Source organism: Podarcis filfolensis (assembly GCF_964270895.1).
Source record: "Podarcis filfolensis genome assembly, chromosome: 2".
Classification (NCBI taxonomy): Eukaryota; Metazoa; Chordata; class Lepidosauria; order Squamata; family Lacertidae; genus Podarcis; species Podarcis filfolensis.
This window is the reverse complement of record NC_139605.1, coordinates 40373750-40400300: the sequence shown is the minus strand read 5'-3', so window position 1 is coordinate 40400300 and position 26551 is coordinate 40373750. Positions and strand designations below refer to the sequence as shown.

The following is a 26551-nucleotide window of genomic DNA, read 5'->3' as shown; positions in this document are numbered from 1 at the left end:
ACAATTTGTTGTTGACGGAGGACAGCTGGACATATAAAGGGCCCCATTACCTTCAGTAGCTTAGGGCCTCATCAAACCTAAATCTGGCCCTGGTGTTATGTGCATGTTACAGTGGTACCTCAGGTTACATACACTTCAGGTTACAGACTCCGCTAACCCAGAAATAGTGCTTCAGGTTAAGAACTTTGCTTCAGGATGAGAACAGAAATTGTGCTCCAGCTGCGCGGCAGCAGCAGGAGGCCCCATTAGCTAAAGTGGTGCTTCAGGTTAATAACAGTTTCAGGTTAAGAACGGACCTCCGGAACGAATTAAGTACTAAACCCGAGGTACCACTGTATAGGAGAGAACTATGGAGGGAGGGAGCATTCCTTCCTCCCCTAGTTAAGAATGTGTGTGTGTGTGTGTTTCCTTTCTTCCCCTCAGTTGGCAGCATATGAGGTGACGCTCTTTAAACCCAGGAAAGATGAGAATTTCCCTGATGCATGGACTCCTCCTATAGATCTAGCCATTCCCCTGCCTTCCCCTTCTCCCACTTGATTGTATGCATTGAACACATCTTGATTTAGTTTGTATCCTTTGACTATACGCTTTTGCTTCGTTTTGGAAAGTTCAGTAAAATAAAAAACTTGATAAAACAAAGTATGCATTTCTTCCTCCTCACAGACCCAGCAGTTCTGAAGTCCGCAGCAACTCTTGCACCTGCTGTTCACCTTGAACAACTTTGCACGTGCAATGCTAGAGGGGGCTGTTATGTTTACTGTGATGGAACAAGGCAGAGAATACAGTGCTCTTACCAGAGCGCAAACCAGAAAGGATGCAATGCTTGCATGAAAAGAGTATATTAGGCATAGTCAGGAGTTCCCAGCTGTCGTGCATAATGACAGTGCTGTTATGTGGGGACTGATGTGTGGGGTCCAAAGGAAGAGGCTACAGATGGTAGGAGAGGAGAGAGATCATGGAGTCCATAAAGGCTTTTTATAGAGGTCTGTGCCAACCTCTATAAAAGTTCTTAAGAAAGGTTAGGAAAAAGGCAGAGTTTCTTCCACACTGTGCGTATGCATGCATGCTGGGCAGGGGCAGCCTGCTGCTTACCTTATTTTGTTATGTTTGAAAAAGGTGGCTCATGCTGTAGTCTATCTTTTCTGCTTCGTAGAAGGGTTTTCCACGTTGCAATAAGCTGAAGAGTGGCTGCTGCTTGCCATGCTTACTGGAGTGGCTCCCCTTCCTCTATCCAATCATTAGGCCACTAGCTGTCCTAGAAACTTTAATACCACATTTAATTCCCACTAAGTGCATATCGAGCTTCAACACAAAAACAGTACTCCTTCCTATGAACAAAGGCCCCTGTTTACATTTGCAGATAGATAGATAGATAGATAGATAGATAGATAGATAGTAGATATGGATAGCTACATGCAATCCATAAAATGCCAATATCTAAATTAACAGCTCAGTAGTAGTAAAGAAGCCAACCTAAAGGAAAATAAGAGGTTTGTTACCTCAGTTCTTTACTTCAGTGGATTTGTATGAATTCACAACTTTTCATTTGCTGGCAAGTAAGCCAAATAATTACCAACTAAGGGGACTTTATATATTTATTTTTACATTTTCTTTCATTTATATGCAGTCTTGCACCATGGAAGCCAAGGTGGTGTACTTCTGCATCCTAGGCAGTTGCTAACTTAGGCACTGTTTAGCTCCAGAAAAATAGTTGGTTCATGTACCTTCAGACCATATCCTGGGACCTATATTACCCTGTGTTTGGGAAAAGGCAGGCCCCTGTGGTTTGGCCCAGGGGCCTATGATTTATTTTCTGTAAGGTTTGGAAAACTTTGTTTGTCTGAAACTCTGGTGAACATTGCTAAAATGAAACAAATGCACAATTGTATCAATAGTATGAGGGCCCATGAACATGAAAAGTGCATTCTGAATTCAAAAAATTAAACTGGAACTTAAGGCAGTTAGTAAATGTGAATAAATTAAATTGATAATGTACCTTTTTTGTACTGTTATTGTTGTTGCTGAATTGGAAGCAAAGATACATGTATTACACATACAACATTCCTATTTTAAGAAGGCTGGGAACATTCCAGTTAATTTTCTTGGACCTCCAGGAAAGATACCCCTGCTTGTGGGGTGGGGAATAACCCCCAACTTGCTATTGGTAAGGTTACAAAAATACAACCCTTTGCACTTCATAAATAAAGAAACAGAAGAGGGCACAAAAACATTTTCCCCCTCTTTTGTTAATTAGATGTAACACCCATTGCTCCAATTTCCTTTTCTATACATTAAACTGCTCCTTCACAAAATGTTGCTATTAATTGCTAGAGTTTACAAAACCTCATGGGAGCAAGGGCAGGAAGTCAGACCTTTGGGATGGGTTAAAAATGTAAAGGTCATTCACAGACTTGCACATTTTCCTCTCTCCAAAAATAATATACTATTTGACAATTTCAGGGTTCAGCATGTCCCACTGAAATTTGGAAGCTTATGTGAAACTAGGCTACGTCCTGTAATCTCAAACGTTTAGTCTATTTTAAAAAAATCTACTCTGAAGTCTCCAGCTCCCTCCTTGGGTATCACATGACGTCTGTGCTAAAAAGCAGACTGGCTGTTCAGACAACTTTTCCTTCCCCTCCACCCCATGGGTTGGTACGAACAGAAAATAGCATTTGAGAAGTTGGCAAAATTAGTTGATTAAACCTGAAGACCAATAGGTCAAATTTTCATGGTCGTATTATTTTTCTGGTTAGTGGAATATTGAGTTATACCTAAATGCTTTAAGTAAAGAAACAAAAAAGCCCTCTCTTAATAACGTGTTGACAATGCAGAGAAATGGTTTTATGTAATCCTACTTTCCTCTGTGGTTTCTCTTCAGTATAAATGGTATACTCAGTCAAGAGCTAGGAGAGTATTAGGCTTCGGTGTTTTTTATGATGGTGTATTACAACTACATATGCTAACTTGCATCAGACATCGGTGTTAGTTTTATTTAACAAAAAAAGTTATAACTCAATTGTAAAAGCCTATGAGCAGTTTACAAAAATATAACATAAAACATTAATGTTATTGATAAATTTAAAAACAGGTATCTGAAACATTCAAAGATGTATCAAATTGGCAGTAGCTAAAAAGAAATAAAGCATCTAACTTCTAATTTTATTAAATAAATTTTATTTTATGAAATAAATACACATCTGGATAGGCTTGCCTAAGCAAAAAAGTTTTAAGCAGGTACCAAAAATAGCACACAGTGGGTGTCTCGAGGCAGGGAGTGTTGGTTATTTTAATTTTAATTATATTTGAGTTCTTTTTGGTCCTTGAATAAGCTGTTCAAAGCTTCACTTTGCAAATGAACAACAACTTGTGTGGTCTGAAACAATATTATTGATAGCAGAACCTCCAAGTGTCCCTATTTTCCAGGGACAGTCCCAGATTTATAGAAGCCGTCCCAGTTTCTGATTTGATTCCGGAATGTCTCTCTCTTCCTCGGGATGTCCCTATTTTCATCAGAGAAATATTGAAGGGTAAGGTAAGATGTCCCTATTTTCACTGGAGAAATGTTGGAAGGTATGGAGCTATCCAACCACTGAGCCATCTCAAGGCAGCCTTGTCTAGGGAAGATATTTTAATGTTTAATGTTTTATTATGTTCTTATATATGTTGGAAGCTGCCCAGAGTGGCTGGGGTAATTTGCTATAAATAGTAAAATTATTATTATAATTATGGAAAAGGACGTCCCTATTTTCATCAGAGAAATGTTGGAGGGTATGTGATAGCAATAACATGAATAAATAATCGCTATAAAATGTGCTTATCATTGACACACTGGATAAACCAGTTTTGTTTAGGAAAGTGCAAGCAATATGAAACTGCAATCCTATACACTTGCATGAGAGTAATTTCCATAGAACTGAAAAGCAGTACACATACATAGGTTCATGCTGTGAGCCTGTGATCCATACAGCCCTTTACATGGATCCATGTTAGATAAGTTGGCTAATAAGTTAAATAAACAAGTTTGTAAGATTAATTAGTAAATATAGTATTGCACAGCATGGTCCATTTATTTTTTTAAATGTATTTAGTCTTTGACCATTGTAAGCACTTGTCCAAGTTATGTCCTTTTGATCTTCTGGAGCAACATATTTCATTAACTCATTCAAATGCATTTGAAGATTTATAGCAATGTCTCACACTTTTTTCAACCATTCTTCACAGGTACAGTGGTACCTCGGGTTAAGAACTTAATTCATTCTGGAGGTCCGTTCTTAACCTGAAACTGTTCTTAACCTGAGACACCACTTTAGCTAATGGGGCCTCCCGCTGCTGCCACACTGTCACCGCACAATTTCTGTTCTCATCCTGAAACAAAGTTCTTAACCCGAGGTACTATTTCTGGGTTAGCAGAGTCTGTAACCTGAAGTGTCTGTAACCCGAGGTACCACTGTATTTCTTTACATGTCCAAAGAGGACCATAAACTAGACTAGCAACTACAAGTGCATTCAAAATTATCTAATTTATTACAACTCAATGCATTCCAACATGTCTCATAAGTTTTCCAAAATGGGATTCAACTAATAGTGCCATAAGAAATAATTATTTGTTGCACCAGTTTCATATCATGAAACTGCTACATTTGGATTTATGATACCACTTTCTTTTTTGCATGACTACATACTGTATAAAGAGGACTGTAGGAAGAGCTAGTTCAGATACTACCTTGGGCAAATGCATTCACAAGTAGAGCTATTGATCCAAGTTCTACTGCTGTGTGCTCAGAGTCCCAACATAAACTCTGAAACAGTCCTAAGAAATCCGTATATGCCTCAGAAAAGGTGGTAAGACTACTGAAGGCAGTGGAATCCTACAAAGTGGGGATTGTTAGTCTTTCTGCCAGGCTTTAGTTTGCTTGAGCGATACCTTTTCTTTTTCTTGAGCTGCATTTAAAACCCTTGAACAGTTGTTGTTTTTTTAAAGATCTGACTGATTTGATCATACATGCAATAAAGTAATAATGAACATATAAATAATAAAAGGAATATTCTGGAAGGAAATATTAATAAGTGACTTGCGAAAGAAAATAGTTCCTCCATTTTCTAGGTTTTAAGACTTAACTTTTTGAGTCAAATTCTCTTGAAGGCCTCACACATAAAGAATTCCAGTAGTCAAATGGAAAGACATTGTGAACAAGTCCTGAATATCAAAAGAACACTCCTTTGTGTGTGGATGATATTTTTAATGATTAGAGATCTGGTATCAGATTGAGAGGCAGTGTGGTGGAGTGATTACAAAGTTGAGGCTTAAGTGTGGAAAACTCAGGGTAATTGCTCAGCTATGAAGGATGGCTTTGGATGCCACCATCTGTCAGCTCAACCTCTCTCACAGTGTTGTGAGGAACAACATCCCGACGTCCATGAAGAAAGGGGGCACGATACAATCCTCGTTGTTTCTTCACTCCTGTAGCTTTAACTCCAAAGGAAAAGGACTCTGCGCTGTAAATACTAATGATATCCTTTTTATTATGTTATTATCATTTATTAGATTGATATACCGCCCTGCACCCGAAGATCACATACTGATCAGCAGTAGTACTGCATTGCTAAAATGCCAGAAAATAACAACAAGCCATACAAAAATTCCGGGCGCTCTTTCCCAGCTGCAACCCTTCTCTGCCGGTACTCTATTTCTACAACTACCGGGTGAAACCGGAGCGTCTTCGAAGGTGCACTAAACTGAATTGCCTGGGCCTAAAGGGGGGGGGGAGAACCCACGACCTCTGATTGACAGGAGATTTGCCCAATGGCAAGCGAGAGCACGTTCCCGTTATCCAGTTATTTGAAAGGGGGCAAGGACAAGACGGCAGAGCGCCGGGAGCCTTGGTAACGCGCGGGTGCCGCATGTTAACTGCGTGTGCGGCCTATAAGAAGAAGGAGGAGGAGGAGGAGGAGGAGGAGAAGGCGGCGGGCTGAGTTTCCCGGGGCCTCCTTTGCTTCTGGTCGCCAGCGGCGGGATGAAGATCGAGGAAGTGAAGAGCACGTCGAAGACGCAGCGCATCGCCGCGCACAGCCATGTCAAGGGCCTGGGGCTGGACGACAGCGGCGCAGCCAAGCCGGCGGCGGCCGGGCTGGTCGGGCAGGAGAACGCGCGGGAGGTGAGGGCGGCGCTGGCGGGGCGCCACGGCCACGGCGGTGTCCCGTCCGGCCGCGTCGTGGCCTGTCCTATACTCGGGCTCTTCGACTCGGAGGCGACGGGCAGGAGCCCCCTGGGCTCGTCGTCTCCCTAAGGAGGCGCTGGTGCAGCTGTGCAACCCCTGAGGGGGGAAGACGGCAGCCGAAAGAGAGCCATAAGGAGTGGGGATGCAGCTTCGCTTCTTGCTCCGTTTCAAGCCATGAAATAAGTTGTGGTTTGAGACGAGCGTGGTCAAGCAGATTGAAAGTTAGGAGTGGCCCCCACCCCCCAAAAAATCGCTTTAGGAGAATTTATCTAAGAGACCCCTGAATGTTCATGGGCTACTGTGCACATCATGCTGTGGCTGGTGCTAATAATAATAATATATTATTTATACTCCGCCCATCTGGCTGGGTTTCCCCAGCCACTCTGGGCGGTTTCCAACAGAACACTAAAATACAATAACCTATTAAACATTAAAAGCTTCCCTAAACAGGGCTGCCTTCAGATGTCTTCTAAAAGTTTGGTAGTTATTTTTCTCTTTGACATCTGGTGGGAGGGTGTTCCACTGGGTGGTGCCACTGCCAAGAAGGCCCTCTGCCTGATCCGAATTGGAGGCCAACAACATATGCAGGGTCACGTTTCACACACACACACACACCCCGCAAAAAAAAATCAGATTAGGTTCAACCAAATGCTAAGCATCCTATATCCCTGCCTTGTGTAACTTTTTCATAAACTATAAAATAACTGGCTATTCTAGGAAGGGGATCTTCATACAGAGCTTGGAATCTCTGCTGTATGCTTAACCTAAATCTGCTTCAATTCAAGGATATTAATTTTGGGTCTTTATTAAGTGAGAAGATCAAACTGAGCAGTTGCTTGTCAGATAGACATAGCATCTGAAGTTCATGGTGTATCATTTGAGATGTAGCTTATTTGTGTTTGTTTATTCTTACACTTCTATTCCACCTTCAAGGAACTCAAGGTGGTGTACATGCTTCTCCATGTTGTCATTATTAGGAGCAAATCTGACTGGCTGGGATTTATGGAGCATCAAAGCCATAGCTGCATCTGCAGCCTTGCTGCACACCTTTCATCAGCTTCCTAAAATTTGGTGCTTAGCTTAGAACTGTATTAAAGACAAGGCCTTTTCAGAGTTCATATTTTTTTGGTTTTTACTGAATTCAGAGACATATATATAAAGATATAATCTGAAACAGTGAACCCCACTGAACACAGTGGCCCTTCTGAGTGGACATGCCTACATTTTAAAATTTGTGTTAGTACATTTAACGTTCCACCAGTCTGCAAACTAGCCATTTCAACATCAGGTGAGCTGTTAATAAGAAACTTTATAAAAAGAAGAGCACTCCGAAGTTCTCATTTTTCTTCTGCCAATACAAGCTTGGTGGGAGATCTTGGCCAAATCCCTCACTTTCATCATTTTAAACTGGTGATTGTGCAAGATATTGAGTAGATTTACTCAAACAAGTCAGAAGATTATATATAGCTGTTGTATTTGTGAAATGATAGGTGTCCTATGCTATTGCAAATGCCTTCTGTTCCTAATCTCAACAAGGACTTTAAAAAGCAAAAGACAAACAAACCCCAAACCCTCCAGTATCTATAACACTAGTATTTTTATGTTTTAGGCTTGTGGTGTTATTGTAGAATTGATCAGAAGCAAGAAGATGGCTGGCAGAGCTGTGCTGTTGGCAGGACCTCCTGGAACTGGAAAGGTATGTCTTATGTCAAATACTTGTGTCAAATGCTGGCTCCCTTGGCCTGAAGCAAGATGAGCGCCGCACCCCATAGTTGCCTTAACCGTCCAGGGGTTCTTTCCCTTACCTTTTACTTCCCAGTAGCTTGTACATTTGTTCTTATGCATATGTCATTTTACGGAATTTATGTGCTGATTGTAAAAAAATAAATTTAAAAATCTTCAATTGGTTTACAGAAATACAATAATAAACAATATTATTTATAATATTTATTATTAATAAATAATATAATATTAACAACATCACAAAAGTTAAGATATTCAAAAGAGCATTAAAATAAACAGCAGCTAGAAAGAAATAAAGCACATGTAACTTTTATATGCCTTTAAGGGCTTGCCTAACAAATGTTTTCAGCAGGTGTCAACAAGAGTACAGCAAAGAGTACAGTACACGCATACGCATCAGACCTTCTAAACTCATTTGGTCAGTGGAATGGGAGGAGAAATGAACTACAGCAGAACATTTGGTCCTTGTATTGTAGGAGTATTATTGTTATTAAATTTGTATGTCGCCCTTCAACCGAAGAGCACAGGGCAATTCATACCATAAAAATGAAAACACAGAATACATTAAAAAACAAAACAAACCGATAAACAACCCCCCCACACACATTTAAAAGGCCATAGAATGTTAATCCGCCAAATGCCTGGTTCAAGAGAAACATTTTTCCTGGTGTCTAAAGATGACACCTAATGGAGATATTTAAATAAACTAGTATGCTTGTCCTAGGTGAAAGATTATGTGAATATGCAACCTTTTAACAGTAGTTAGTTATTTGATACTTACTGATACTTATTTAGGCAGCAATTCTGGACACATTTCTAAGAAGCCTTTAGGAGCCATGCTAGAACTAACAAATTACTAAAAAGCTTTAAACCAGTAGTTCTTAAACTTGTTCCACCCCCATGGAACATTTGAAAATTGCTGCAGATCTCAGCAGATTAATTCCCCCCCACCTTTCCATCATCACTAAAACCAGCACCATATTATAGAAATCTAGACTGTTCTAGCACTACACTGTGAAAATCATGATCTTTAGGCAAGAGCCTCCTTAGCCTATTTTGATAAATATGGTCCTGTTGAAATGGCCTACCTGCATCCTCGAATACTACACTATTCTGGAACATTCCCTCAGCCCCCTGGAGTTGCTTTGCATGGGGCAGAAAATGAGGAAATGTCAAAAATGGTCTCCCCTCTGCTTCCTCCAGTGGGAAGATCCTTTAAGCAATATTCCACTTACAAGGACATTAGGTTGTATCCAAAGTTAATCCTACTTAGTGTAGGCCTACTGAAATTTAAGTTTAAAACCTGATAGGCTGTCTAATTTATTTAAATTCTCTGAAATTTTGAGATTTCTGTATAATATATAATTGCTCAGTCTTTTGACTTTTTATTTTCATAGACTGCTTTGGCTTTGGCTATTGCTCAGGAGTTGGGTAGTAAGGTTCCCTTTTGCCCTATGGTTGGAAGTGAAGTGTACTCTACTGAAATAAAGAAGACAGAGGTCTTGATGGAAAATTTCAGAAGAGCAATTGGTACGTAACTTGAAACAAGAAAATAAGTTATCAGTGCAAGGTTATATTTTTTTTTGTTCAGTTGAATGTATAAAATATATGTTATCATTTGTTTTGATTAATAAATCATATCTTGCTTCAGTTTTTAATATTACTGCAGAATTACTGAATCTCTTGCTAGCATATTTGCATAAGCTCTATAAATGCTTTCTTCATTAAGGCATTTTAGTTGACTCTTGCTTCAGTCACAAACAGTGCAAGAGTGATACTCTGCCTTTCTGCATTCTCATTGCATAATGCTGGAGAAAATAGAAGAAGGTATTTGTAGCTAACAAGACGAGTAGCTTTTCAATTAGGTTAATTTTCTCTTTAGTACTTGTGGATTTATCAATTGAATTGTTTCAGTTTGTCAAGAGGAAGAGTTGGATTTGCAAGCAAAACATTAAGCATCTAAAATCTTCCTATTTTACTTACTGTTGACAGCTGATAGAACTATCCCTTTACAGACCTTTGGATTGCTTAAAGATACCCTAATTGTTTTTATTACTGCGTCCAACATCCATTAATTCCCCGGGGCTCTGTATCATGATTTACCACAGACTTCATCTTAGTATTGAATGGCATTAAGGTGAAGAAACATTTCCATCAGTTCTTGCAACTGAAAAAAGTGGCCCATTGATTTCTGTAAGAAAGAGACTCTCAATCATCTGTGCTCTTTAAGTTACTGTTAAATTGGCAGGGTCGAGGGGGAGAGAGCCGAGAGATGGAGAGAGCGCAGTCTGCAATATTTCCTTGATGTGATGAAGTTCCCTGTCAGATTTGGAAACTTGAACCAGCAGTTGAAACCTGTGTCATCCATGTTGTCATTCTTAGAGATAGCAATAATTTAACAGCCAGCCACATTGTTGGTGCTCCACATTCCCTGGATGTCAGCATGAAGATGCTTCTAAATAAGTATTTGGTGTTAGTGAAAGATAGAAATTCTTCTCCTCCCATCTGTTGAATTTTATCTAACCCAAGTTATTAAAACATTCCTCTGAGAAATGGTTTTCTCTCCATTAATACCTATAACAATCCAGACATATTTCAGAACTGGTAACTGCCTACTCTGCTTAATGGAAACATGCTCTAATTCTTGTCCAATCATCCAGATTTTCTTTCTCAAATTAAGAATTCTCAAAAGGATATTTCTAGGGTTGCAATAGCAGAGATTTGTAGTGTGTGTTAATTTGACATTCCAGTAGACTCTGAAATGAGTACCAAAGGGTTATGAGTATAGCCTTATTTGGTCATTTGTTACTCCTCTGTTGAGCAACACCAAAGCAAGGGAGTGGGGTTGTGACAAATAGCCCAGTCTTCAAAGCTGTGTACTCCTCCACCAACATCCATGCATATAGAATGAACGTCTGGAGGGGGTCTTGACAGTTGTAGATGGGGAAAGCTTCCCCAGAATCTGAAAGCCTGAGGGAAGTCTTCACATGTGCAACATAGTCATGTGAGTTTACAGAAAATGTTGCTATATGAATTTGGGTAATTTCTAAAAATTTATTTGCATCAGAAAATTTATTCTCTGTAGATTGATCTAATTTAGCAAAGTTATCCTATGTATTTTAGTAAACAAAGCTGAGGACTTTGAAACTACAAACTTGCTTAATTTTATTTGCAGTTGGCATTCATTCATTGTTACTAGTGAGCTTACAAAACAGAATTTTCCACTAGTAAATAATAATGTTTAATGTTTACGCCTTTTCAGAGTCAGATTTTAGGTGGCAATTATAAGAACTACTTAGCAATTCTTTTCAACCAAACTGTCAGTCTTTTTAATGTCCTATTGATAAATATGTATTACTGGTTATAACTCTAGAATCTGTAATGGGTTTTTTCTCTTCCATGACATAGTTTTCGTTTAAGTGGTAAAGTAACAAATGGCCCTTCTTCATCTTTTGTTTCAGTACTACTAAATTTATTGGGTTTTACATAAATATTTCCTGATGGTAAGATGGCAAAGATGACTTCAGGTGGCAAATATCAAGAGCAGTCCATTATAAATGGCAATTATTTTTATAGCTTATATAATCAATATTTTACAGGCTTGAGGATTAAAGAAACCAAGGAAGTTTATGAAGGTGAAGTCACAGAATTAACTCCATGTGAGACTGAGAACCCCATGGGAGGTTATGGCAAAACCATTAGTCATGTGATTATCGGACTCAAAACTGCAAAAGGAACTAAACAGCTCAAGGTAGGTGGGGTTTTATCTCTCTCACATTTCTCAGCATCTTAGCACTTCCTCATGTCAGTAAAAGGGGCAGGAGAACAGTTGACTAAAGGTACATTTTAAGCAATAGAATTTATTTATTTTGCTATTTCTGTTTCACCACATGATCTGATAGGTCCTCTAGGTCATTTGCCACTTGACCACATAAATTGATAGATATTGCCCACTCCTGCTTCCAAGAATGATTTGGAGATAGGTGATGCAGTTCTGCTGAAGCTAAGCGTTATTTACCTTCTAAGCTGTCTGGGTCAAGAACCATTTGTAAAGCACTTAGGGTACAATACTATACACCAGGAGTGACAAGCCTGTGGCCCTCCAGATGTTGTTGAACTACAACTCCTGTCTTTCCTAATCACTGGCCAGACTGACTGGGGCTGTTGAGAGTTTGGAATCTAGTAACATCGGGCAGAATGCAGGATCCTCAACACCCTGGAAGTAAGTCCTACAAAGCTCAATGGGTCTTACTTCTGAATAGGATTGCACTGTTAGAACTAATTCAGTTGATTGATATGTTACCAGTACAGATAGGAATGTGTGCTGAGTTTCAGTGAAACTGGAATTACTGTAAAACGTAACTATTTTAATAAATGCGACAGTAAAGGTAAAGGGACCCCTGACCATTAGGTCCAGTCGTGACCGACTCTGGGTTGCGGCGCTCATCTCGCTTTATTGGCTGAGGGAGCCGGCGTACAGCTTCCGGTTCACGTGGCCAGCATGATTAAGCCGCTTCTGGCGAAGCAGAGCAGCGCACGGAAACGCCATTTGCCTTCCCACCAGAGCGGTACCTATTTATCTACTTGCACTTTGACATGGTTTCAAACTGCTAGGTTGGCAGGAGCAGGGACCAAGGAACGGGAGCTCACCCTGTCATGGGGATTCGAACCACCGACCTTCTGATCAGCAAGTCCTAGGCTCTGTGGTTTAAACCACAGCACCACCCGCGTCCCTAATGCGACAGTACCAAATTGCAAATTGTTATCATTGAAAAGCAATAACTGGAAATCTGTCTCACACATTGCGTTGAGTCCAGAATTAAGTATGTTTACCAGGGCTGGTTCAAGCTGGCTTTCATACCTGTCCTCCTCACAGCAGCCCCCTGTACTGTCAGGAACTCTGCTGAATGGGGTGGGCTGCAGACTAAGACAAGTTCTGCTGGCCGGAACTCTGGTCATGAAAGCTGCCCAGAAAAATAAATATGAAGAAATAAAAGCTAACACACTTCTACTGGAACCTCTTTCTTTGTAGTTGCGTCTTAATATAGTTGGTCTCTATTTATTGTCTCTGTAGTTGGACCCCAGCATCTTTGAAAGTCTGCAGAAGGAAAGAGTAGAAGCTGGTGATGTGATTTACATTGAAGCAAACAGTGGCGCTGTCAAGGTAAAGCAAAGACAACAGTTGAACCTCTGATATAGTATTGGTTCAGGATTTTCCTACTTTTTGTCAAAAGTCTGTGTCCCAAAAACCTTATCAATCCCTTCTAGGATAGCTGTGGTTTTCCTCAGGAAAGGAGAGAGGTGTTTTTTGTTTTGAAGGGGATCATTCATGAAATAAATGCCACCTCTCAAGGGGAATCATTTGATTCACAAGTAAGGTCATCTGGTTTGAGAGCTCTGGTTACAGTTGCCCAGAGTGGCTGGCACAACCCAGTCAGATGGGTGGGGTATAAGTAATAAATTATTACTATGATTATTAAATGTTTTCTCATTCATTTTAATATTTAACTTCATACTTGTGTGTGTTCGTGTTCATATATGATATATAAGTGAAGAGAGAAGACCTGAAATAACTAGTCGTACTAAAAAGAAATGCATAGAGCCTTTAATCTTTTATCTTCCTGGTGTTCTTGCCATAAGATATATGCATCTAGAAGGGAATACTGCATTAGTTAGCATGTTCTTCGTATCTGATTTAAAATGTAGTTTAGGGAGATACTTGGTGTTTAATGGATGAGCATAATATTTTGTATCATACAATAAATCATCTATGTCCCAAGAAGTCTAGGACAGTTTTCTCCAATCTCCAGCTAATCTGCTGGATTTGTCCTTTAGCAAGAGTTTCGCTCTTTCAGAAGAATGGAGAAAATACCAGGTGCTTTCAGTACGATTTCATAGGTTGATCAGTCGTTCGTTTTCCAAGGACAACCATGGCATTTTCAAAACTGTCAGACGAAGCCTGTTGGTGTTGTCACTGTAAAACAAGACCTTTGTTTATCAGCTGTATGTCATTCTCAATATTGGCAATAACATTAATTATAACTATAGTGTATGTGATTTCCAAATTCCTCTTCGCAGAGGCAAGGCAGGTGTGACACCTATGCGACAGAGTTTGACCTTGAGGCTGAAGAGTATGTTCCTTTGCCGAAAGGTGATGTGCACAAGAAGAAAGAGATTATCCAGGATGTAACTCTTCATGACTTGGATGTGGCCAATGCTAGACCTCAGGTATTCAGCTATACTGACAGAAGCATCCAGACTTTCAGATTTGTGAAGAGAAGGAAGTCGTGCTTTTGCAGGATAGGCAGCAATCCTGCAAAGGCTCCCACTAAGGAAAGAAGGGAAGAAACAGTGGATTCCCCTCTGCAACCCTCCGTACCATCCCCCACACTGTTACAGAGGCTCTGCCACAATCCTCCGGAGCAGATTTTCAGGGGGCGTATAGGATTGCAGGGGAAAGGAATTCTATCAGCAAGAATTGAGTGGAATTTTCCTCGGAAGAAATCTGGACCAATCCACTAAAAATCTAACAGTAGATCTTTGCCTCCCTTTTGAGTGTGCCGGCACCTGGGGTCAAGGAGTACTGTCACAGTTCTATCCATTATTTTTCATTGTTGCTGCAGTATGGAGTAAGCCAGGCTTTCCTGAAACACACAAACTCATTTAAAACAGGGATCAGGATCTACCAGTAGAACTGTGGATGATTTGCAGCCGTCTCCAAGAGTTTTTGACTACCAATATTTGCAAGTTTTAAAAGCCACCAACCTTGTTTTGGGGGAATTAGTGAGGGTGGTTATTGCATGTAGGTCAATGAAGAAAATGGAAAACATTTTTGGTGCTAATAATATTCACTGCCTTTTACCAGTAATTTCTACTGCATCCTAAACTGTATACATATTTTAGTACAGTGAGGCTTTTTGAACCTACAGGCAAAGATATGATAGTTTGACTAAAATGTAAACATATTCCATGAGATAGGGGGTCAATGAGAGGTCTTGATTTTTCTGTTCTTTTACTGGTTCTAATAACAAGAAGCCAGAAAAGTTTTTTGTCTTCTTTTAAACTCAAATTACATGGTTTTGAAAAGTGAATACTTGAAAAGTTGTTAAGGCACACATATAGCAGGAAAGTCAATATTGCAACTCTGTCAGGGATCAATGACTCAAGCTGATACCTGTCATGCAGAGACGTGGAATATAGAGAACTCCTAAAACCTTTGGCAAAAGCATTTTCTGTGTGTGGTATTTGACACATTGTTAAAACTAATCTGCTTTACACTCAGGGTGTCTAGATACATTTTGGAAATATCTAATGGATCTATCCAGTTTTTGTTAAATGCCCATGGACAGATTAAGTTGCTTTTATGAGAATTTGTACTGTCAGCTCCCCTCAGTATACAGTGGTACCTTGGGTTAAGAACTTAATTTGTTCTGGAGGTCCGTTCTTAACCTGAAACTGTTCTTAACCTGAGGTACCACTTTAGCTAATGGGGCCTCCTGTCGCCGCGCGATTTCTGTTCTCATCCTGAAGCAAAGTTCTTAATGCGAGGTACTATTTCTGGGTTAGCGGTTAGCTGTAACCTGAAGCGTCTGTAACCCGTGGTACCACTGTATGGCCCTTTCAATTTGTCTCTTAGCTTAGAGAAGTTCTGTATGAATGCTCCAGTATGTTAGGTAAGTTCTTAAAGTCCCCACTGTGTTACAGTGAAGGCTTTTTGTGTTTGTAGCTGCAAACAAATTAATCTCTCTCTCCAATTGCAGCGAGTCAGTTCTGAGGGTTAAACAAGGCTATGTTGATGCAAGCTTGATTATTGCAGTCTTCAGTTGGATAATGTCATCTGTGCTCACAATAACATATTGTCAGCATATCCACACAAACATATTCATCTTTATTTGAAAATAAGTGCCCTCGTCAAAATAAAATTAGGCTCCTGGGTGTTGTGGAGAAATGCCAATTGTGTGAACTGATATCTCCACACTGAGTATATAATATATACATGGTCCTGAGGAAGGGTTGCTATGCTAGCCAAATAATGGTGACTACATGCTGTAGTGTTAATTCACATAGCTGGTACATAGCATGAAATTAATCCAAAGGATGTGTTTTCCTGGGTGTGATTATTTCTGGCTGGCTGAAATATCTCCTAACTCCTAATGTTTGTTTAGTCGTTTAGTCGTGTCCGACTCTTCGTGACCCCATGGACCAGAGCACGCCAGGCACCCCCGTCTTCCACTGTCTCCAATACTTATTTCTAAGACTTTTAAAAACATTTAAAAAATAATTTTAAAGACCATCAACTTCCCAAGCTGAAATATTACAGAATATACTGTATAAAACTAAAACAAGCATTTTCTTGTTTAACAATGCATGTAAGATTTTTTAAATTAAATAGCGAAGGAAAACAAAATTCCAAGTTCTCAACTAGCAAAGGATTATAAAAACATGTTTGTAACTGATATAATTTCCATACATGCATTTTCCCTGAGTAATTTTATTGTTCTGAAACATTGCAAAATTTACTGAGACCTGAATAAAATGGCATCATAATGTTCCAAAGTGCACATAAAGAATGAGGCTTAACAGATATATATATATATATATATATATATATATATATATATATATATATAGATACACACACACACACACACACACACACACACACACACACACTAATGCACTATGCTTAGAATGCAAAAGTGGTGAATTTATAAAGTAGTTGTCTGATATTAGAAACTTCAATGTTGTTTTAAAAAACTGAAATAAGAATTATAGGCCATATTCAACTTAATAGTGCAAAATTAGCACTAGAACAACAGGATTCCCTGCTCCATCCCTCCATAGGTGCTCTGTGCCATCTGCAGATCTGCCCATAACAGATTTAGGGGGCACACAGGTTATGTCAGGGGAGTAGATCTGCTTATGCTACCTTGAATTATACTCTTTATTTTTAGTTTGATCAAATTAAATTTTCATAGCTTTTTCTGTACAGTAACAAAAAAGATACAACCTTAATTTTCAAATTTGTTTTCTCTAGGGTGGGCAGGATATCCTCTCCATGATGGGACAGTTGATGAAGCCTAAGAAAACTGAAATCACAGGTACAATAGTTGTCTCATTTTCAGCCTGACCCCTATGCTTATACGGAAGTAAGTCCCACTGAACATGGTGAGACGTGGGTGTATAGCATTGCATCCTTAAGCTTTCAACAAGGCAGAAGGAAGGATAGTCGGAATGTACAGGAAGCACGATGTGCATTACACAGTGCTGCTAAAGTTGAATGGGTTTCAGCATAGTTCAATGACTACTCATGTGTAACACTACTCATGTGTAACACTACATAGGGCGTCTTGTTGGCACTTGTGAGTATTGATCAGAATCTGGTGGTGTTGCTTGCTTTCCTCAAATGGGGCACCAGCAGAACAGGCATCAGTGCATCAGCTGTTACTCCACTCTTACACTCTTTAAACAAGCTTTATTCATAGTATGTTTTACATTTATTGACCTACAGTTTTGTATACATAGTTGAGCACTATAGCATGTGTCCTACATTCAGCATCCAGCATTTTGAAAACATTATCAAATCCTGAAAATATCAGTCATTAGTCATTTACTCATAAGTTATGCAGCCTTTCTTGAAGTTTTCCACAAACTCCAAGGATGAGAATTCACCTTACTGAATGTGAATAGTATGCATGGATGGATAGCACAAAAAAGTAGAATCCCGGAGCTTTGGTAGATAACAAATAATGGGCGTGCAAAAGATCTGAGATTGAATCCTCAGCATCTCCAGCTGGGACTGGAAAGACCCCTATCTGAAGCCATGGAGAGTCATTGCAAGACAGTGTATTGTTTACATTGTAGACTGAGCTAGATGAACAAAGTTGTCTGACTCGCTAAATTTAGAATAAGGGCTTGTACTGTATTTACCAATTTTTATTTATTTGTTTTTTTTAAAAAAAACTGGTGCAATCTTGGGACAAAACAGCAATATTTACAAATATTGAATGTGAAAAAGCCATTAGTCAAAAAGCCATTTTGGTTTCCATCCAAAAATAAGCAGTTGAGTAATGATTGACTTGAATCCATAATTATGCAAAACCATTGTCTCAGCCTCATCCATTTTAAAGGAGTTTAATTTAAATTTCCTTATGCATAAGATTTTTGTGTGTGCATCAGTTCAGAAAAGGATACTAATAAGTTGGTGCAAAAGGGGCCGCTCTCTTTTTGTAAGTTGTCTTGGAGCTTTCATTATAAATAAATCAGGTTGTTAACCTTTGTCTTTCCCTTAGACAAGCTTCGAGGAGAGATCAACAAGGTGGTGAATAAATACATTGATCAAGGCATTGCTGAGTTAGTCCCCGGAGTTCTCTTTGTGGACGAGGTTCACATGCTGGATATTGAGTGCTTCACATATTTGCACCGAGCGCTGGAATCTTCTATTGCTCCGATTGTCATCTTTGCTTCCAACCGGGGGAACTGTGTAATCAGGTACAGTGCTTAAAGCTTAGTCCTGCATGGTTCTCGTCTTCCCATAAGCCTCAGTGTTAGCTGCTTCAGCACAAAGAGCTATGATCTTTGGGAGCTTTTTATCCGTGGTGCTGATACACCTGTGATAATCATCTTGATGGGTCACAACCATATCTGTTGCTGCAGGGCTGCTTAAGGGCTTCACTGCAGGAAAAACCTTCACACTGCGATGACCAAGAATTAGTAAGTTTCTTTAGAGTCAGGTTTTTCAGGATCTTAAATTTTTTTTCTCCCCCTGTGCGCATCCCTAGATCTGTTCCTTTACTTTGCTGGTCTTCCCCATAATGTTTCAAATGCCGCTTGTTCATATCTTTTTTTTTCTTAGCACTGTAGCTATCCGCCTATACTGCTTCATCTGTTGGCAGTCTTTGCACATGCTCATCTTTCATCCCATACAGTCAGGTTTCTTTTTATAATGGCACCATCACCCTCAGAGGTGATCTGTCTTCTTTTAATAATTTGGACTAGGTTTTGTATCTCCAAACGGCTTTGAGCTGCGCTGCTTTGCTGTGAACAAGTTTACACATTGCACTTGGATAAAAAGAATTATGCAACGTCATTTCCTTAATAAAAAGAAATAAATGTCTTGTTTAAATATTCCCTTTCTTTTTCTTTTTGTAGCATGTTCATTAGATTTCGGGTGGGCAATGGCTTTTGTTTATTGATTTTCGCTCCAGCACTTAAAAAAGCATTTGGTGCTTTAGAAATAATAATAGCAATGCCACTACCTGCTTTCCCTTTTTATAGTTTAGCTGGATCCCATCTTGTATACTGTTAACAGCTAAGTGCTAGACTGGTGGCTTTCAGGTATTACTGCTATTTCTGCCTTTACTTAAATAGACTACTTGTACTCATCAAAGATTCATCCCTATTCATTACTGTTGTCTACTTGTGTCACTTCGTAGTCTGCTTACAGCATTTTTTTCTGAAACTTGGTTTATTTCACTTATTAAATACATATCTCAATGTTTCTCAGGCAGCTAACAAAATCCACATTGTGTAAAACAATGACAACGGAATAAATTGTGCTTGTCTTGATATAAATTGAAAAAATAATTAAAATGACGATTTCTCTGGCATCGAGGGTTGCTACCTTCTCTTTCCTCTACTGCTAGCAATTTGCCACAGAAAACATGTCAAATGGTGGGACTTGCCGTTTCTGACACTTGATTGGGATGGGAAATGCATCTCTCACACTTGCATATACATATGGGACAGAAAATACCTCTGAGAGACAAATGTTTAGAATAGCTATTTCAAAGCAGCATTAGTTCACTATTGCATGATTCACACACACCTATATTTGCTGAAGAGGGAGGGCCCTGCCAGTGTATAAGGGACTTCTAAGAATCAAGTACGGGCTTTTTCTTGAATGTCCACATTCTTTGCTGCCCACCAACATTTTATACAAGCTTGGGCACCTGCTCTGCAACCTGTGTGCAGAAGACATTGGCTTAGATCCAAAAGTGTCTTGTGCAAGTGGAAAGATTCTTCCACAAGGCAAATTCTACCAATTTACTTGTCCCACTGTAGTGCGCCCCCCCCCCCCCCGCAGTTTCCCATCCCATTCCCTTAATTGAGCAACTATTGGGGGCAAGGGGAGGGTGCAGGAAAGCAAGTGAATTTATGAATATGTACTAATTTTTTTCCTGTTTTAAACCACTTAGCTAACCACTTTTAAGACGCTTGGGGAAGGGATTTAATATCCACAAATCAGAATATTAGGCAGTACATTTTGACAAAAGGGTTGAGGATGGTAGAGAAAAGAACATGCCCAGATCCATTCTCTTATCTTAGTGGAGAAGAGACCCAGTCCACTTTTTTTCTCTTGCCCTACTTGCACTTTATGCTCTGCATGCTATAGATTTTTAATAAACTTAAATTACTGTGAAGTAGTGTTGTCTCCAGATACTTGGAATTAAGGCCTACCACCCCATAAACACCTCCAGTCATCTTGTCAATATGTTTCTCCTTAGGCCAGGTAACAGTAGAAGAGTTTTTAAAAGTGAACCTCTCAAAGTTAAAGAACAGTCTGCTTCTGGTAATTGTTGGGTGATTTCTCCTCACCAGCTCACAGTGTTATCAGTAGGCTCTTAGCCCGTCTTCCTCCTTACAATTTATATCACACCCAATCTTTCCTCGGCTTTTGCAAAAGATGTTTTGGCCCCGTGCAGTGAAAGCACCTTCTTGTAGACAGAAGTTTCCTATGAACCAGGACTAAAATTGTATCAGTGGTCTTTCATGTCGTGTTGAAAGAATTTTGAGTTTATGATTCTATTATTAGAAATGGAAGCCGCTATTATGTATGGGGGGGGGGGTAGATTAACATTCTACTCCTATGCTCTGCTCCTCCATCCCCTCTGCTCCTCATATACCACAACTGAGTAGGATCGTGATTTTCTAGTAATCGCCTGAATAAGAAATATTTTTAGATGAAACTGGAGTGCCCTCTAATGGAGAACAGAAGATATTGTTGTTATTATTATTATTTGTTATTTATTGAATTTATATACCGCCCTACACCTGGAGGTCTCAGGGCGGTTCACAGAACAAAATCAAAACATAAAACCACAAAATATATAATCAAAATAAAAACAGCAACCCAGTAACCCCCCCCCAAAAAAACCACATTTTAGAAGGGCAAAGTCATTTTCTTGTTTTGCATAGATACAATATATTGGTAGGAGTGGAAGGCAGGAGTGTTCCATCAGTCAAATACTTCACAGTATTTGCACTAAGATTGCAAATTAAGGTACCTTGTGATGACAAAGAGTTTCACCAACCTTATTCTTGAATCCAGATTTTCTGTTGCCTAGCTCATTTACATAGAATATAAGCTACTATTCAGGAGAGGTATGTCAAAGTCTGCCTCTTAGGACAGTGTGACGTAAGCCATCACCAACCAATATAATTTCTTAGTGTGTTGCTTTGAATGTTAGAAGAAAAGCTTCCCACCAGCAACCCTATTAAGGTGATAAATAAATATAAACCTGAACTTTTCTTTATATCCTTGCAGAGGTACAGAAGATATAATCTCTCCTCATGGGATACCTCTGGATCTTCTGGATAGGGTGATGATAATTAGAACCATGTTATACACGCCACAAGAAATGAAGCAGGTAACTCTCTTACTTATGTAATATCTTGGGGGGCAGGCAGCAAAGGTCCCTCTCTAGAACCTCAGCCAATGGTGCAGGGTGTGAAACAGTACTAGCTTCTTACCTATAATATGACTGGTTTGCAGGATTTGTTTTTTAGAAAGTTTTTGGATCCTATAATTTTTTAAAAACAATATTTATATGCTGGCTGATAACAAAGTTCTCTGAGTGGCTTACAATAATGTGAAAAATATTTAATACAGTAATATACGTGGCCCTTTCCAATAGGAAAGTTTCATCCAAGTAGGAATTCATCCTGCAAGTTTCTTGCTTTGAAACTATGAAGGCTATGGTTTCCTCTTTAAGATGTTTATTATTATTTTTATTATTATTTAATTTTATTTTTAAATGTCTGCTGCGTTCTTTGCTATACGGACATCACCAGAAATGGTTCGCAACAAAAGTAAAAACCTGCAACTTCTGATAAAATCAGAACAGCTCTCCAATAATGGGTAAATAAACAGCCCACAAAAAGATCTGTTTAAAAACAACCCATAAGTATGAAGACTGTTCCACTCTCCATATTTATCTCCATGTGAACTGATTTTTTAATTCATCATAATAGAAATGTGATGGGAACAGATCTTCATTACACTTCGCTTGAAAGGGCGGTCCCGCTTACATTTTTTGTGTTTCTTAATTCCAGATCTTAATTTTTTTCAATATTTGCTCAGTTTGAAATGAAACCACTCCATGTTAGAATTTGAAGTATGTGCATTTGTAAACTCCTGGGGTTCGTATTCCGTCAGTGATTTGCTTACTGTATTCTTGGATCCATTTTATAGTTGATCTGGACGAGATTTTTTTCAATGATTGGCTAGAGCAACAGTCCAGTAAGCAGCAGGACTCATCTTGGTGCAAGGAGCATTGATTATAATCCTTGGGTGCCATTATGAGGCATCTTGTCAAAGATCCCCCCTCATTAGTGTCTCAGTGCTGTGGGCTGACACCATACAGGAGCCATTACGGTTTATCATGTCAATTCTTTGTATTATTTAGGAGATAGTGTCAATGGCGGAAAGCATTGTCACCAGATAATAGTCTCTGCTGCTGGATAAGTGCCAAGGTGAAGCAGAGGCATTTATTGAATATAAACGTACCAGCAAAGGCTCATTTCCTTTGGCATGAGGAAGCTTTTGTGTGGTGCCTTCTTTCAAAATATGCCGTGGTATTGATACCTGGGATGTTTTTGTGTACCTGACAGGATAGCTGTAGCACCTTGATATAGATTACAGCAAAGGTGGCTAGAGGATACAGCTGTACAATGAGGTTTTCATTTCAATATTAGCATAATACTATGTATTATAATATTAACGTTGGACAAAGTAATTGAGAGTGGCCAACTGCAGCTGTGCCTGGGTGAAAGGGATTATCTAGACCAATTTCTGCCTGGCTTCAGACCTGGGTATGGCACTGAAACAGCCTTGGTCCATCCTAGTTATTGACCTTTATCATAGAGTGCTACCCTGTTGATTCTGCTCAATCAACCCCTTGGTAGTGTTTGATACTGAACATTAGGAATAACTTTCTGAAAGTAAGAGCTGTTCAACAGTGGAACAGACTTCCACAAGAGATGGTGGACTCTCCTTCGTTGGAGGTTTTTAAGCAGAGGTTGGTTGGCTGTCTTTTGGGGTTTCTTTAGTTGTGATTCCTGTTTTGCAGGGGGTTGGACTAGATGACCCTTGGTTCCTTATCCACTTTTGATTAATTATATGCTGCAGTTTGCCCCTCTTTTGCATCTCATTTGGACAGGGTTTAGATTTGCTTAGTGATGTGTTTTAACAGAAGAGTTAAACATTTCCCTTCTGCAATTGTGTAAAGATTTCTGGGCCCCAATTCAAAGTGCTGGTTTTGACCTATAATGCCTTAAATGGCTCAGGACCGCAATACCTCAAGGACTGCCTCTTTCCATATGAACCATCCTGGACCCTGATATCATCTTCTGAGGCCCTTCTTCATGTGTCTCCTCCTCGAGAGGTCTGGAGGATGGCAACATGAGAATGGGCCTTCTCTGCAGTGGCTCCCCGTCTGTGGAATGCTCTCCCCAGGGAAGTTCACCTGGCGCTTTCTTTATACACCTTTAGGCAGCAGGCAAAAACGTTCCTTTTTAACCAGGCATTTGGTTGATTTGATTGACATCCTAGGACCTTCTAAAATGTGGGTTTTATGGGGGGCTTTTTATTGGGGTTTAGTTTTTATTTTGATTATCTATCTTGTTGTTTTTTTATATTTTGATTTTATTCTGTGAACCGCCCTGAGACCTCTGGGTATAGGGCAGTATATAAATTCAATAAATAAAATAAAATAAACATTGTCCGCAGCGGATGAGGAAAGGCAGGGCACAGAATAGGATTCTTTCTTTCTCCCTGGAGCCTCCCCTCTTCCTCAGGTGCTTCCTCACCTGACCCTGCTAAAGAGTTCTGTTCCTCCACAGTGTTAAATGACCCTATGGAGAGGGGGAAATGGGGCTTGGGGTTTTCCAAGAGCAGTTACACCCCTTCTCCCTGCACACAGCCTGCAAGTGGGGCTTTCCACCCTTATAGTTCACAGCAGCAGTGGGTAACCTGTGTGCCTTCAGATGTTATTATACTCTCAACTCCCATCAGCCCTGACCTTTGGCTGGGGATGATGGGAGCTGGAGTCCAACCTCGTTTGGAGAACCAAAGGTTGCCCACCCCTGGTTTCAAGGATCATTTGGCATGCCTCTCTGTGACCAGCTCTTTGCAGCTGAGATGGGGAATGATCAGTTCCAAGTACCATTTGTATGCATTCCTCTAGGTGCTTACCGGTTGAAAAATGCCTCCTTGTCCCTGTCCCCACCAAAGTAAGATTTGCATGCATACCACCAGAAGACTGTGTGCATAGTGTAGGGACCACCTGCATTCCAGACCTTTCTCCTATTTTGACATAGATGTACCTGCACAAAGAACACTACCTTGCAAGTAGGGAATGTGATATGGTGTGACTCAATAATCCAAACAGGTATTTGATTCTTGCATGTAGCCTTAGAGTGCTTTACATATTCTGGGTTGACTATGGCACCCCATAAACTGGCTACAGAGATGATTTACTGGATTGTGTATTCTTTATCTGTATTTCCAAAGAAGAAAGTATTACACAGGCCTTTAAAAATTATATTCAGGTTTAGTCTTTATCTCAGGTGCAGTGGTTTAAGGGTCGGGAGCCAAAGAGAGATTTTAGTTCAGGTTCATTCAAGGGCCTGTGGACATTCAGAGGACTTCTGATTTATCCTGACCCAGTACCTAATCATCAGCCATTTTTACGACTTGACATGATATATTGTGGGTTGCTGATCAAGGAACACAACTCCAAAGCCAACTTGGGCACACAGTTCTTCGGATCACAGCCAAGTTGAATATCAGCTAGAAACTCCATGTTGGTGGGGGGATTTGTCTGATGTACTTATATTCAAATTTGATGTCTGAGACCATTTATAGGAGCACTGTTTTTCTTTTCTTTTTTTCTTTATTGATTTATTGATATCTCAATACATATACAAAATGTTTACATAATATTACATATACATTATACTTGTAAATTCACATTTTTCTGTAGGAGCGCTGTTAATCGTCTCCTTGTGTTTCAGAAGCCTGACTAGCTTCAGCTGGAAGTCAGGCATTTAGTGTTGCCAGTCCCCTGCTGTGGAATACATTTCTAGCAGGTGGAAGACTTTTATTTATGTCACCAGGCCTGTTCAGTATGATTTAAAGTATTTAAGATGAACGAGTCATTTTATGATTATTCCGTATTGTTTTTATGGGTGGGGGTTTTTTTTGGTAAATTTTGTTGAACACCATCTGGTAGTTTTGTATGAGGTGCAGTCTAAATATTTTAATAAACAAAATGAAGCATTAGCCTTAATATTTTGGTCAAATTTGAACACTCCCAAGAGCAACTTCAAATTCTAATGTTCCTTAAACTAGCTGCCTAGTACGTGAAGCCCCAATTCTGTGCTCATCCCCCTTCCCCCTCTTCCGCACATTGATTCCCTTGGTGCATTTTTATGGCTTTAATTTAAACGAGTGCTTCTTGATATCTTGTTTACAAAGCTGCCAAAGTGAAAAATACCTGTATTATATGAGACTCGCAGTTCCAGAGTTATCTCAACACTACAACACAACATCATTATCCAGTCTGCCCCTTATCACTCAGCTGGTAATACGGACTGCAGGGAGCCTGGTGCCACTTTTGTTACAGCTCTATGTGCTCAGGCTTATTGGTGATATCTTCTTCTTCAACTTTACAAAGATCTTCAAACTGGTACAAGCTGGAGACTGTTCTTGATAGATTAGATTTATCTGAGAGGTTTTGTGGGAGTAGGTGAACCTTGCAGAGAAACTTACTTATTTATTTATTTTACCATCTTATTTGTCAAGGGGCTAAAATGTCTGGCATGCATTTGAGCAACTAAAGGACAGTTGAGACTTTTCAAGCAAATTGTTCTGAAGATTTATTCCAGGTGGGGTACTGATGATCTGTGATTCTATAGGTCACTATATGTATATTCCATATCATTCTCATAGTTTAGGAGTTACAAAGGTTCTTGAGGAATGCCCCAAAATATTATTCCATTTGCAACCCGAAAGGATCCCTGTGTCGCAGTTCTAAATTGGATGCAGTGAAAGCAGATGTTAAAATAAACCAGCCCGTGTTTAAACTATGTTTTAATACTGGATATGGTTTGCATGTGATGCTAAGGTGTGTACACAGTTTTAAGAAATGCATTTTTTAAAGTCCAAACTGTGTTATATATATTTTTCTGCTTTAGATCATAAAGCTTCGTGCCCAGACAGAGAGTATTAATATTAGTGAGGAGGCATTGAATCATCTTGGAGAAATAGGCACCAAAACAACATTAAGGTAAGCATGTTGACTATA

At 39.6% G+C, this 26551-nt stretch overlaps 1 protein-coding gene and 1 long non-coding RNA gene across 2 annotated transcripts in view; both read left to right on the top strand.

Moving 5' to 3' along the window:
- LOC310757703 overlaps positions 1–26551 on the top strand; it is a 421645-nt gene that overhangs the window by 341380 nt on the left and 53714 nt on the right. The window lies entirely within an intron of this gene.
- RUVBL1 (RuvB like AAA ATPase 1) overlaps positions 5838–26551 on the top strand; it is a 22249-nt gene continuing 1535 nt past the window's right edge. Inside the window, exons 1-10 of the mRNA XM_083603091.1 lie at positions 5838–6158; positions 7831–7917; positions 9362–9494; positions 11564–11715; positions 13039–13128; positions 14043–14192; positions 17002–17065; positions 18257–18455; positions 21511–21613; positions 26442–26533. Coding sequence (XP_083459217.1) covers positions 6018–6158; positions 7831–7917; positions 9362–9494; positions 11564–11715; positions 13039–13128; positions 14043–14192; positions 17002–17065; positions 18257–18455; positions 21511–21613; positions 26442–26533 — 1211 coding nt within the window. The 5' untranslated portion in view covers positions 5838–6017. The remainder of the gene's footprint in view (positions 6159–7830; positions 7918–9361; positions 9495–11563; positions 11716–13038; positions 13129–14042; positions 14193–17001; positions 17066–18256; positions 18456–21510; positions 21614–26441; positions 26534–26551) is intronic.